Source organism: Anabrus simplex, chromosome 2 (genome assembly GCF_040414725.1).
Source record: "Anabrus simplex isolate iqAnaSimp1 chromosome 2, ASM4041472v1, whole genome shotgun sequence".
NCBI classification, from domain to species: domain Eukaryota; kingdom Metazoa; phylum Arthropoda; class Insecta; order Orthoptera; family Tettigoniidae; genus Anabrus; species Anabrus simplex.
The window spans coordinates 428,985,577-429,001,227 of NC_090266.1; the positions used below are offsets into that span (position 1 = coordinate 428,985,577).

At 37.6% G+C, this 15,651-nt stretch overlaps 1 protein-coding gene across 1 annotated transcript in view; it reads right to left on the reverse strand.

Annotated features, from left to right (window-relative positions):
- sli (slit guidance ligand) overlaps positions 1-15,651 on the reverse strand; it is a 1,279,943-nt gene that overhangs the window by 140,531 nt on the left and 1,123,761 nt on the right. The window contains exon 19 of the mRNA XM_067140837.2: positions 6,535-6,667. Coding sequence (XP_066996938.1) covers positions 6,535-6,667 — 133 coding nt within the window. The remainder of the gene's footprint in view (positions 1-6,534; positions 6,668-15,651) is intronic.

The following is a 15,651-nucleotide window of genomic DNA, read 5'->3' on the forward strand; positions in this document are numbered from 1 at the left end:
ATTTTAGCAGCCTTCTAATGTTAATTTTGTTAATACTTCCACTATTATATCTCATCACATTGTATTTTTTAAACCATCATTGTTATTTTTAATGTTATTTTACTTCAAATCTCTTCAAGATTTTAAAATTCATTTCATTATAACATGTTATTTAGACGCTTATTTTTAATTTAAGGTTAAGACTATGGCTGATGATGCCTTCAGGGAAGGCAAAACATGTACCACTATTAGTTAACAAATTTATGTAAATCATCCAAGACTAGATTTTGTATTGATTAGGTGGTCTAATAAATAACTTACTGTTATTATTTCAATGTATATGCCAATGTCGACCTCCTCTGACATCAGGCTCCGGAGGTTGAAGAAATGTCAATTTTGTTCGAGTGTGCAACCCTGACAGTGATTTAAGTATTGTTCTTCCCAGCAGAGCCTTACATTTCAGGTCTACACAGATTAGGTTGAGTCCTCCATGTGTAATCGGCAAGTATAGCTGATTACATCTCACCCGAAACAGGGAACCTCTCCAAAGATAGTGGCCTAGACAAAGTTCTATACGCCATGTTATTTGTTTTGTTGCAGGTAGGACTCGCGCAAAGTACCAAATTTTAGATAAAGCAAACACATAATATGCCATACTTTTTGGATGAAATTCAGAGACCTGGTATACTGCTGCATTAAGGTGTTTCTAACTTTATTAATTATCGACGTCCAATTCTCGGTTAACATATCTTTAAAATTTTGTTGGAAAACAATTCCTAAGATCTTCAACTTAGTTGCAATGGGCAGTGATCTATTAGGCGAAGGTGATTGATGACGGCCAAGAAGCAGCATTCCGGGCTTTTTCTTATTTACGCTCGATCCTGAATCTTCCTCAAATTCGTGGATGATATGTAGAGTTCGCTCTTCGTCGGATGGTTCTGTTCGGATAACACACACGTCATCAGCATACGCCCGTACTGTCACTTTTTGTGCACCGAGTGACAGGCCAGATATACACTGATTTATTCGGTGAAGAAATGGTTCTAGCGCTACGATGAACAGAAGCATAGAGAGGGGACATCCTTGACGAACTGATTTCCGTATAGGTATTTTCCCAGTTAGATGTCCATTTATAATGATTCGTGAGGTAGCTGTTCTATACAGTCCTTTAATGCACTCAATCAGTTTAGGTGGAAAGGCGAAAGTTTGCTTTGTGGACCATAGATATGGATGTTTTATTCTGTCGAAGGCCTTGTGGAAATCCAAACTTACGAGTGTCGTGGGAGGAAGGTTCGATGAGGCTTTGTCATGTAACAGAATGATGTTTCTTAGCACTAACAGATTGGAGATAATATTTTGACCTGATGTCCCACACGATTGCCATGGTCCGATGATCTGTTTCAACTGCTGTTTTATTCGAGATGCTATTATTTTAGTGAAGATCTTGTAAATCTGTATTTAGCAAGGTGATCGGCCTGGAGTCTTCCATTCCTAGAGGTCTTGTGGTTTTGGGAATTAAAATAATAATTCCCGACGTGAAATCTTCCATTAAGATGTGTGGCCGCTCTAGTATTTCTTGGTACACTTGCAACAGGTCACCCCCTATTATGTCCCACATTATTTTGTAGAATTCATAAATTATTCCATCCGGGCCTGGAGAGCGATGACGCTGTGCTTGGGAAAGTGCAGAGAGTATTTCCTCCGAGGTAATATCTGCAATCAAACTTGACTCATCTGCTTTATTCAGTGTTGGTAGACCATGCTGTAGGATGCTGTAAAAGTGCTGATTAATGGGTGGGTCGTCATGGAATAGTGTTGTGAAGTAGTCTGCACCAATTTTGAGAATGTCTTTCATATCCGACTGTATGTGACCATGCTCATCCCGGAGTTTAGTAATTGCTTTCCTCTTCCCTTTACGTCTTTCAGTCAAAATGTGAAATAGTGAAGCACGCTCTTCTTCAAATACTGAGGGTACTTTTGCACGGATGAACGCCCCTTTCAGATGATTCTCTTGAATATTAATGATAGTGTGTTTGAGTTCTTTCATTTCATTAAGGACATTCTCTCCACTGGCTTGCTGTCGTTGAAGCTGGTATAAAACTTCATAATAAAAATTCAAGGTATTCCTCTTTTCCTTTGCCCATTGTTTGGAAATCTTTTGAAAAATCGTTTAATTTCTGGTTTAACAGTATCCATCCACCAGGTCACATGGTAATGGTATTTAGATCGTTTACTACGCAATTTCATCCATAGTGCTCGAAAATCATTTTGGACATCTTGGTCGTACAAGAGAGATGCATTAAGTTTCCAGTATCCATGCCCATGTAGAGGTGGTCGTACTGTTGTTGAGTAACGAAAGAGGAGAGCATGATGGTCGCTGAATGACACCGGTATAATCTCAGAACTGTGTAGCCTAGTTTTCATCTCTCGTGATATATAAGTCCGATCTGTTCTAGAAGCCCTGTAGAATGTAAATTGGACGTCACTTTCATGTTTCAGTTCCCAAACGTCATGTAACTGTAATCCCTCAACAAGATTTTGTAGGCTGCGACAGTTATTGAAATGTCCAGTTTGATCACGCGGATTTAATACACAGTTAAAATCACCGGCTAAAATTATGTTAATAGGGCCCTGCACAAAATATCTGATGTCATCTTCAAATAAGCGTTCTCTGTCTAGACGCCCTTGCAAACTGGACGGAGCATAAGCATTAATAAAAATGGTGTCCTCACATTGCACAGAAACAATTCTACCATTGGGATGAAACTCCGCTTCAGAAACAGTCAGTCCTGCTCTATATATTATAGCCGTACGTCGAAGTGATGGACCTACGTTTACTTTATATTCGTATGCCGACAGCCAGTCTAAGTTTGGATCATTAACTTCTTGAAGAAATAGGATATCTATATAATGAACCCTGACAAAATCCTGAAGGAGAGCTTGCGTGGTTAGACTTTTGACGCCGTCTACATTCAAGGTGGTGACACAACGTAGAAGAGTCATCTGCAGAAACAAGGGAAGTATCAAGGTAATTGTAGTAGAATTCATTCTGGTAGAAGGATGTGATTAAGCTGTTGTGGTCAATACACTGTCACACATACACTGGTTTATAGTTTCTATTATTTAAGCCGACTGTGTGAGGTACAACGCCTTTGGGTGTTGTACGGTTTTGATTCGTCACGTGCAACGTATTGTTTGACAACTTTCAACTGTAGGTTGTGAGAGTCCTTGGTACTGCCTGTCGCATTCGGGGTAGTCTTGTCACCTGCTAGCAACGTCACTGCACTTTCACTAACACTCGGTCCTGTAGTTGTGTTAGGATCAATTACAGGGTCAGCAAGGGAAGAATTGTCTAAATCCAGTGTAAACTCCATGTCTTCACTGCGCAAGGAAGCAGGCGTTGTTTGTTTGTTGTCTGTAATTGGATGGTTTGTAAAATCTGGGTGTGTGTTCTTTTTTGTTAACTAAGTGCCTCCTGTTGGTGTATGAGTGTCTTCCTGAAGTTCCATATCCTCAGACCACAGCTGTCTTTCTAGTGGTGTATTTACTATTTGTTTCACTCCAACTGGACTCTCGTCAGCTGCCGCCTGATCTACAGTCTCCCGTAGTGTCTGAATATTTTCCCCCTTCTCCAGGTTGTCACTACAAAGTGCCCTGATTGCTACTTCCATACTACGAGGTAAAGATGTGTCTGCTATGCTGTCAGCTAGAAGGGAGGTTTCTTGAAAGTTGTGTTATTGTTTATGCGGAGTGTGAGTAATACTCTCTAATATGGTTGGGTATTCAGGCGAGAGAACGCCGACTTCTGCATCTGTTGTGTTGCTTAGTGTACTGCTCCCATCAGACTCGGCCACTGCGGAGCTGCATGTTTGTTTTCTACTCAGTGCGGGACATGCTTTCCTATTGGGACAATCTATTTGAAGGTGTGTCGTTTCTTTACAATAGAAACATGATTTTGATTGTCCTTCGTACGATAGTAGATTTCTACAATCATTCAGCATAAGCTGAGATGGGATAGGGTACTTAAGTTCTATTTTTACAATTCGTATGTCATTGCTTACATCAGAAAATTCGTAGGCTTCCTTCCACCGTTCTTCCTGGATGTCTCTGACTACTCCATATGTAGAGAGCACTCGTGCAAGGCGATCGTTGCTTATTTCTGGAGGGAGGTTGAACACACGTAAGCTTTTAGCTAAAGTGTCCGCTGCCGAAATCGTTACTTTAGTGGTACCGCCATTAGCTAATAGAAAAGTTTTCACTCCTTCGTGATGTGCTAGAAGGTTTTCATAAAGAGTCACAGATACTAGTTTTATGTACACAGCATTTTCTCCGTTATTTAACTGTACGGCAATCACTTGGTCTCTGTTAAGTTTTAGTTCATGACTAATCCAACGATGGATTTCTAAAGGTGAAGGCCTATTAATCCTGTCTTCGAAAACACATTTTATAGTGTTCTTCCTGATACTTGCCATGATTGTACGTACAATTTTCCAAGAACTACACAAAATATGTATTAGGAACACACACTTGCACTACGCGATAACCGCACAGTACCGACACGCCGCTTGCCGTGTTATCTCGGCCGAGGTTACGCACAAATTGTGATTTAGTGAGCGTGACCCGACTGACTGCTTGACGCTCTACAGTCTAAGCGAACGCCACCACATTTGGTCCGACTGATTCACATTCTCAGTCACTATGACATTTGTTGCAAACATGGAATGGGAGTCCAAAGACAGGGTGAAAGCAAATCCTGAGAGGAAGCAATATGGATTACTAAATTAAGAAAGGATGAAGAGTGAAATGTGGAAATACTTCTTGCTAGTAACAACTGTGAATGGTCAACATACAGGATATGTGCCATTTCACAACATGTTATGCTTCCTTATTGACTTTTGCATCTACTACCTCACACCTGAAAGTACACGTGTTGAAAGTGTGGCCGAATACAGCGTGTCCATCAAATACAGCATCACACGATATCAAACAAAACATTACACAGAATTGCATCAAAATGTGTTCAACAGATCTCTGTCCCTTTATGGTTGTTTCGGGAATAGGTTCCTAGATCTATGTCAAGAATGTGTTAATGTTTGCACAGACTATGGAAAAATAAACATTGCTGACATTTTTACTAGAACAATTTATTTATTATATGATTGCCTTTCTGATGACAATTCCCTTGCATAGTGGAGAAATAACCGCACAGAATATCCAAGATTTGCTCTGCTAGCAAAGAAAATATTGTCTATTCCAGCCTCCAATAAGGGAATTGAAAGAAATTTCAGTTTAGCCGATAACTTAAATAGTGACAAAAGGAGCTCGTATAACCATGATATACTAAATGACGTTCTCTTCATTCATTCTGTACTAAAACAAATAACACTATAATGATGAATGTTTGCGATGATGTGAAAGACAGTACAAGATAATGTTCTGTGTCTAGTAACGTGACAAGTTGATCTCACAGTGTTTGTAGTAAGTTTGTATTTATATTACTTCAATGCATATTTCATTAATATATTTGCATGGTGTCCAATAGTGTATAGTCAGCCACTCTGCTTTCCTCGCTCCTTTTAAGTCTCTTCATTGTAACTTGGTTAAAAACGTCTGTGAGCTCATCAGCCTCCTTACCTCAGACTACATGTTGCTAGCCAACCCGCTGAAGGTCAACTGAAATACGGTCGACTGTATGAAGTTTGAATGAGCATCAGTGAACAAACTGGATCATTTGCAGACCTCTATTTAATAACAATGTTATTAGCTTTATGTCCCACCAACTATTTTTATGGTCTTAGGATACGCCAAGGTGCCAGAATTTAGAATTGCAGGAGTTTTTTAATGTGCCAGTAAATCTATCAACACAAGTCTGATGTATTTGAGCACCTTCAAATACCACCGGACTGAGCCATGATCGAACCTACCAAGTTGGAATCAGAAGGCCAGTGCCTCAACCGTGAGCCACTCAGCCTGGCCAGACCTCTATTATAAAACTCAATGGACAGCATTTATCTGTTGTGAAAATGTAAACCACGGAAAACCATCTTCAGGGCTGCCGATAGTAGGGTTCGAACCCACTATCTTCTAGGTGCAAGCTCACAGCTGTGCAACCCTAGTCGCAAGGCAAAATTGCCTGGTGTGTTTCTGGATTTGTATATGGTATAAAATGTAGCAGTTCTGAGGTTGCCAGGAACAATGTCACATTAAATAGCCAAACTGCATGCATTTGAATTTTATTAAACAAACAGTAAAAAAAAAAAAAAAAAAAAAAACACCTACCAGAATACCTGGAAATCAGGTATCTGAAACAGAATCATAGCTTATAACCTTAAAAATAAAAGAAAGAAAGAAAGACAATAAAGTTTCTGTGAACATCCCATTCAGAATTTATATGGGTTTCAACACTCAACCACTTGAGCTTTATTCATGGAAAACACTAAATATAGTTAGCTTTCATTTTTCAGCGGGATAACTAGAAACATAAATTTGGGCAAGTGTTTTACCAAAATGTACTAAATAGAAGTTTCACTCTGATTAAGAAATAATATGTCTTACAATTCTGATGTTTCTGGGGGAATGCCACGTGGTATTTCCTTCAGACGAACTCTGCTGCAGCGCACCACTGTACCAGTACACGTACATTTTGGAGGACAGTAATTGTCACCCAAGCAACCTTGATCATTCTCACCTGTACAAAAATATTTAAAATTCTAACAAACCATGTGCACAAATTCAATGAAAAACCAAAGTTGTAAGGAAAACTAGATTTATTATAAACAAACATGAACACATAGCAACAAATACCCCCCCCCCACACACACCCACACACGCGCATACAAATTTTTTTAAATGTCTCAACAGATATCATCTCCTGATCACCACAAATGTCACATCAGGGGATCTTAAAATTAGTGAGGATAATATCTTTATCCTCATAACAAAGTTATAAAAATTAATGTGTACATAATAAAGGAAGAATATATGTGGACCTTTGCCAGGTAAAAATACATTATAAACAACGGCACTTTGCAAGTTATCAGGACTGTGCCCAGCATGTACACTGGAAATCACTACCGGTACTGTTTCATGGGTATGAGACAAGATGGATACACAGTATGTACAGTACACGAAACTTCTAGTGATAACTGGTTGTACGAGAGTGAGGAGTAAGGAGGGAGCTCTCCTGGTTCTGGTAATACTGCCAACTGAATGGAAATGAAATCTGAATTTAATCAATAGTATGATCGATCGGTATGAATTTTCTAAACCTGTATTACCTTAAGCCAACAACCGTGTCACACACACATTATATAACATTTCTCGATGCGAATCTTGTTCCTAGCATGAATTCTATATTCTGGCTTTGCTGTGTAAACAACAATGGTACTAGTACGTAAAGTGTATGCCAGATGTCTCACGGCGATGCATAATTGATTCATAGTTTGAGTTTCAAAGGTTGCCAATACGTATCTTGAAGATAACAGAGGTCTACGATTCAGCACTAGGGAGCCCAGGTATCACTAAAAGTTTCGTGTACTGTATGTTGTTGCTATGCATAAAAATAACAGTTATTTCACAGGTATGCATCATGTATTCCGCTGATGGGTATGTGGATAAGGTATTATTCCACACAGACTTATTCGCACAGAAGTGAATTGGCTGAGGTGGGCCTGTTACATGTTGGAAAAGAACACCTCAACTTCATTACCAGTTGTTATTTCAACTTCCAAGAAATTATTTGCTTCATCTTCTGTTCTTTCTTTATTCCTTCAGTCAGTTGTCTACAAATGAATTATCAATAGAAATGCTCATATGATTCCAAGAACCATTCTTGTCCCACATGAACTGCACAAATATCTCAACTGATAGACACTTAGAAACTTAATCCCTTTAAATCATAATATGATATACAGTAGAACCCCATTTTAATATGTCTGCTTTTAAGAAATTCCTACTGTTAATGAAGATTTTCATAAATCCTGGCCAAATCGCCGTGAGCATAAGGTTATTAAAATTCCCTTGTAATGAACCACAATTTAAGGAAAAGTCTACTTCTGAGGAATATATTTCACATTAATTACAATCGGACAACCCATTGTAACAAAAATTTACAAAAAGATTCTTTTTTCTAAACTAATCTTAGATGTTGATTAACTTCTGTTTTCTTGTAATCTCAGTTCGATATTGGCACATTAAATGAAAATGCTCCTTTAGCGATGTGTGCAATCATGATAAAATGACACAGTCTCTGGAAATCTCTGTTCCTGGCAAGGAATAGTCACTGTCATGTTATTCACTTTCCATTTGTCCATTCCCCAGTGAGAGCACCTGCCTCAGCCTATAGCCATAACATTGCTGCCCCAGCTAGGTGTTTTGTCTTGCGGCTCTAGTCACTACTAAGGAATCACACAGGTGCAGACTGAAGAATATCTCCAATCTCATTCACTCTTTGTTTTGTTCCTGTATTACAGGTTGTGCTGCAAGTTACATTTGTGCCTGAATTAGTTGTGCTGCGATTTATGGTGGACGATTTTCATTATGGGTGCTAAACATAAGAAGCTGACTCTTAAACAAAAGATCAACATCATTAGTATTGTTGAAAAGGATAGTCAAGTTCCTCTGTCAGAGATGACAAAAAATTATGATATGGCACCGTGTATGTTGTTTGGAATCATTACACAGAAGGATGCTATTGTGACTGCAGAAGAAGAGTAGAGTAGAGTTCTGGGGCAAAAATACAGAAGAATATTCATTCTCCCATGAATGAGGAACTTGAAAAAAATTTACTGAAATGGTTCAAGAAAAAAAAAATAGTGAGAATGCTCCCATTGACAGGAACACAATAAAACAAAACGCTCAAGAAATTGCACTTAAGCTGAATTTGGTCAATTTCCATGTTTCGAATGGCTGGTTTGATAGTTTTAAAAATACGGCACAATCTTTCAATCCAAAACGTGTGACGAGAGTGTGGAAGTTGACAGTGATATATCTGTGTACTGGAAGAAGAATATAGTGCCTCATCTTCAAGGATATGACACTAAGGATATTTTTAATGTCAAGGAAAAAGAAGTGTTCTATGATTTTCTCCAGTCTACGACACGTTGTTCATGAATAAAAATTCCACGGAGGCAAAAAAAGGTAAAGAAAGACTGATGGCGTTGTTATGTTTTAACAGCAAAGGGAATGAAAAAGGACCTGCGCTAATATTTGGAAAATTTAAGAATCCAAGATCTTTCAAAAACAACCATATATTCCTGTGCAAAATTGCTTTAATAAAATGTGTGGCTGAAGTCAGAAAAATCTGTAAAATTTTCACGAAGCTTGGATGCTAAGAGGGAATCAACTGAAAGGAGAATTATGTTGGCAACAGATGGATGTCTACCTCATCCTTCAGATACATCTTTCCTGTGGAATATCAAAGTGATCTTCTTTCCTCTTAACTGCACCACTCGCCTGCAGACTCTGGGCCCTGGCATTATTCATTTAGTGAAAGTAAAGTACAGGAAGGCCCTGCTTCAAAGAGCTATTTCTTTACTCTAAAGAAATGAGGAAATGAAATTGTATATACTCTAAGCCATGTATACATTTGTAGCAGCACGGCAACTAGTCACAACTGACACAATTCGAAACTACTTTGGTCATTCAGGTTTTGGGCCCATTTCAGAAGTTTTTAATGCAGAATATACTAATGATGACATTGGGAAGAATTGGAGGATTGTATCAAAGGACATGGGTGCCAAAACATTAGAAGAATTTGTTTCTTGTGAATTTGTTACTAACCTTGGCACTGCAGATGGATGTTGGGAACGTTTGTGATGATGCAAAGAAATGGAACACTGAAGCAGAAGAGGAAGCAGAAGATGAGAAAGAAGAGGATCCAGCAAAACCAACTTTTGGGGCAGCAGTGGAGGGACTGGATATTGTCCATGGGTACTTTTTCTCCTTCAATGTTGATGAGGGCGTCATCAACAATCCTAACGAAATGGAGAGAAATCCTCCTTTTGTGAAACAACTGGGCAAAAGAAAGTAAACTACTCTACTCGACTATTTCAGAAAGTGAAGGTTAGTATGCTCATTTTCAGTTTATCATGGTCTATTTATCACAAAATCTCTTTAAAATCATGTTAAGCCTATGTTCCTTCATGTTACAATTGCACATCAGTAATATCCACTTCTGTTTTTCTTGCTGCAGGTGGTGCTCCCAGTGGTCTACTAAGGAATTTGTTACTTCTGCAGTTATGTAAGTATTTTCTGTTATTTTTGTGTCAATTTGACTTTCTAGTATCTGGGAATGCCTTGAAAATAGATCTATACCATGTACTTAAATTAATAAAGTCAAAATGCTGTATGAAAACAGCCAGAGTTGTGTCCAAATAGGTGATGGATATATGGAGTGGTTTGAGACTAGGCAGGGTGTATAACAAGGCAGCACATTATCACCACTTTTATTCCTCGCTGTAATGGATGAAATAATGAAAAGATATAAGATACTCAACAACAACAACTCAGAGTTTAAAGCTCTTGCCTCTGTAGATGATGTTATGATATGGGGTGATGAGGCCAAAGTACAACAGAAGCTGCATGACTGGAATGCTATATTCAAGCAATTTGGTCTCAAGATAAGCAAGTCCAAAATGGAAGTGTTGCCTGTTAGTCAACAGAACATCTGTACTAACATCACTCTGGATGGATCAAACTTGGAACAAGTACTTCAATTCTGCTATCTTGGCCATGTAATAACAATATATAGCAGATCATCTTCAGAAATCTCTAGCAGCGTACAGAATGGAGCACAATGTTATCATCTTGTGAGAAAACTCCTTTGGGATAAGCAAGTTTCATTGAGATCAAAATTAATACTCTACAGAAACTTCTTTGCACCAGTTTCTACATAAAATCCAGAAACCTGCATCCAAACCAACAGAAATGTCAGCAAACTATGAGCAGTTGAAATAAAGTTCTTAAGAACCATGTATGATTCAGAAAACAAAGAGGGACAAAATCAGAGACAACGAGATACACCATCGTGTCCAAGTGAAACAACCCCTTAGTGAGATCTGTGTCAAAGTCAGGATGAAATGATTCGGTTATCTCGAAAGAATAGACCCACAAAGAACTGCTAGAGTGTGGTTTGAGAAGAAACTTGAAGGCAAAAGATCAAGTGGACGGCTAAGGAAGAGATGACTCAGTTAATGTTATTGTTTTTACGTACCACTAACTAATTTTGATGGGTTTTGGAGATGCCGAGGTGCTGGAAGTTAGTCTCGCAGGAGTTCTTTTATGTGACAGTAAATCTACCAACACGAGGCTGACGTATTTGAGCACCTTGAAATACCACCGGACTGAGCCAGGATCGAACCTGCCGAGTTGGGGTCAGAAGGCCAGTGCCTCAATCGTCTGAGCCACTAGAGATGGATCAATTAGGTTAGAAATGATGTACCTGGGCAAGGTCTGGATTTACAACAGTTTATGGAAGAAGACACCTACATGGACAGAAATAAGTGTAGAGCGCTTATTCACTGCATCCAGAAAACTAAAGCTGATACAAGATGATGATGATGATGATAATGATGATGATGATTATGATAATGATGATGAGTATTTATTAACATGTTGTTTTATTATTTCTTGACAATGCCATCACATTACTTGATAATTTGTCCGACTCATTGGCTGAATGGTCAGCGTACTGGCCTTCAGTTCAGAGGGTCCCGGGTTCGATTCCCTGCCGGGTCGGGGATTTTAACTTTCATTGGTTAATTCCAATGGCTCGGAGGCTGGGTGTTTGTGCTGTCCCCAACATCCCTGCAACTCACACACCACACATAACACTATCCTCCACCACAATAACATGCAGTACCTACACATGGCAGATGCCGCCCACCCTCATTGGAGGGTCTGCCTTACAAGGGCTGCACCAGGCTAGAAATAGCCATACGAAAAAAAAATGTTGATAATTTGATAATTGTTGTTTAAAGGGCCCTAACATCTAGGTCATCGGCCTGCATTACATTAGTTAAAGACACAAATGTATTTTTACTTCATGTGATATAATGCCTATTTTCTATGAAAGCCCTTTTAAGAAAAACCCTTTTTTAAGGAAGAAATATTAAATCTCCCCGAGATTTATTACAAATGAGGTTCTACAATACAGTACAGTACATATGTTTCAGGATGTTACTAACCAAACACCCAGTAATAATTCTATCAACAACTCCTCGAGAACAACTTACATTATTTTTTAGTAACATGACGAAGAATATTATGTACTGTATCTCATAGGGTGATAACTTTATTTTTTGTTACATGTGGTACTGATGTAGAATTATTTTTTTGAACTGTTATGTTCTCTACAACATGCCTTAAAGGAAATTTTCTGTGCTCTGTACGATAATATAAAACCACTCCTGGCTATTGATTCACACTGAAAATCAGAAATTATTTCTTCACTCACTACAAACACCCCAAGATTCAGATACAAGAAAATTAGTAATCTATCTATATATATAAAATAGCTTGTCCTGACTGACTGACTGACTGATTCATCATCGCCGAGCCAAAACTACTGGACATAAAGAAATGAAATTTTGGGGATATATTCATATTATGATGTAGGTGCTCGCTAAGAGAGGATTTTTGGATATTCCTTCGCTAAGGGGGTGAAAATGGGGGTGAAATTTTAAAATGAATGTATTTATATCTCAAAACTCTAAAAGTTTACAGATGTAAAAATTGGTATTTGGAATATTCTTTAAAAATAAGGAAACACGTATTTTTTTGTTTTCAGAAAATCCCAATATGAAGGATGAAAAAGGGTGAAAATGGATTGAATGCCTTTAATCAGGATACCGGTACTTATATCTCAGAAACTGAAGATATTACAGACCTGAAAATTGGTACTTTTGATCTCTTTTAAAAATAAAGAAGCAAGTATTTTTTTGTTTCTGTAAAATCCAATTAATGGGAGGGTGAAAAGGGGGTGAATTTTTAAAATGAGTGAATCTATATCTCCAAACTTTTAAAGTTTGCAGATGTAAAAATTGGTATTTAGAATCTTCATTAAAAATAAAGAAACACGTATTTCTTTGTTTTCAGAAAATTGCAATAGGAGGAGTGAAAAGGGGTGAAAAATGGGTTGAATGCCTTTAATGAGGCTACTTATATCTCAGAAACTGAAGATATTATAGACCTGAAAATTGGTGTTTGGGATCTCTTTCAAAAATAAAGAAACACGTATTTTTTGTTTTTCTGGAAAACCCAATTAAGGGGGGTGAAAAGGGGGTAATATTTTAAAATGACTGTATCTATATCTCAAAACTTTTAAAGGTTATAGATGTAAAAATTGGTATTTAGAATCTCCATTAAAAATAAAGAAACACGTATATTTTGTTTTCGGAAAATCATAATAGGAAGGGTGGTAAAGGTTGAAAAAGGGGTCGAATGCATTTCATGAGTCTACTTATATTTCAGAACCTGAAGATATTACAGACCTGAAAATTGGTGTTTGGGATCTCCTTTAAAAATAAAGAAACACGTATTTTTCTTTTTGTGGAAAATCCAATTAATGGGGGGGTGAAAAGGGGGTGATATTTTAAAATGAGTGTACTTATATCTCAAAACTTTTTAAGTTTATACATGTAAAAATTGGTATTTAGAATCTCCTTTAAAAATAAAGAAACACGTATTCTTTTGTTTTCGAAAAATCCCAATAGGAAGGGTGTAAAAGGGTGAATAATGGGTTGAATGCCTTTGATGAGGCTACTTATATTTCAGAACCTGAAGATATTACAGACCTGAAAATTGGTATTTTGGATCTACTTTAAAAGTAAAGAAACGCGTATTTTTTCGTTTTTGGAAAATCCAAATATTGGGGGGTGAAAAGGGGGGAGTTAATTTTTTAAAATGAGTGTGTCTACATCCTAAAACTTTAAAATTTACAGATGTAAAAATTGGTAGTTAGAATTTCCTCTAAAAATAAAGGAACACGTATTTTTTTGTTTTCTGTAAATCCTAATAGGAGGGGTGTAAAAGGGTGAATAATTGGTTGAATGCCTTTAATGAGGATACATATATCTCAGAAACTGAAGATATTACAGAACTGAAAATTTGTATATGGGAGCTCCTTTAAAAATAAAGAAACATGTACTTTTTTCTTTTTGGAAAATCCATTTAATGGCGGTTAAACAGGAGTGACAAACTGGGGTGAATTTTTTGAAAGACTATATCTACAGAATATCTGAGAAACGTAAAATGTTACAGACGTAAAAACTGGGTATTTGGAATCTCTGTAAATGTAAAGAAAGATAGGTGATTTGTTTTTGGAAACTCCACTTAAGGGGAACTAAAAAGGGGTGAAATTTTAAAAAGAGAATTTCTACAGTATATCTCAAAAACTTAACATGTTATAAAAGTGCAAAATTGTATTTTTTATCTCTATTAAAAATAAAGAAACGTGTATTTTTAGCTTTCGGAAATACCACTTGGGTGGAAGGGTGGGGGGGTAAAAGTGACTGAAAATGGTGTTGAATTCTTTTAATTAGGCTACTGATATATCAAAAATGAAGATATTACAGACGTGAAATTAGACATTTGGAATCTGCTTTAAAAGTATAGAAACACGTATTATCGGAAAATACAATGATGGTGGGGGGGGGGGGATGAAAGAATTGAAAAATTAATTGACTTAATTGTATGAGAATACATACATCTAATAAAAATTAAAGTTGTTACGGACGTGAAAATTGGTATTTGAATCTCCTTAAACAAAGAAAAACGCATTTGGGGGGGACCATCTTGGGGAGCGAGAGTGAAAAGGAGTTGAATTCCTTTCATGAATACATGTAAATCAAAAACTGAAGAAGCTAGAGTCGGGATAATTCCTATTTAGAAGATCCTTTACTATTAAAGAAACAAGTATTTTTTGCCGGAAAATTCACTTACGGGTGGGGGGGGGGGAGTGTGAAAAGAAGTGAAAGAAAGTGAATTATTTTTATGGGAATACTTACATCTCAAAACTGAAGGTAACAGACGTGAACAATGGTGTTTGGAATCTCCTTTCAACATAAAGAAACACGCCTTCTATTATTTATTTTTTGGTGTGGGGTAAATTAAGTTAACGGCGGTGGGGTGTAAAAGGAGGTGAGACCAATTGATTTTACTGTTCATAATGTACTTATAAGGAGCCTCCGTTGCTCAGGCGGCAGCGCGCCGGCCTCTCGCAGCTGGGTTCCGTGGTTCAAATCCCGGTCACTCCATGTGATATTCGTGCTGGACAAAACGGAGGCGGGACAGGTTTTTCTCCGGATACTCCGATTTTCGTTGTCATCATTCATTCCAGCAACACTGTCCAAATTTCATTTCATTTGTCATTCATCGATCATTGCCCCAGAGGTGTGCTTCGGCAGCCGGCACAATTCCTATTGTCGCCGTTAGATGGGGCTTTATTCATTCCATTTCTTACCCTGTCGAATGACTGGAAACAGGCTATATAGTTTCGATGTACTTATTCTCATCATAAACCGATCATTTTTTAATCTTTCCTGGGTTCGTTTTCAACAGCCATCTTTTCATTCGGAGAACGTTCTTAGATTACAGTAGATTCTCCTGGCATATAAATAAAAATTTAAACACATTTGAAATAAACGATAGGAATGAGATGGACCGTCAAATTGT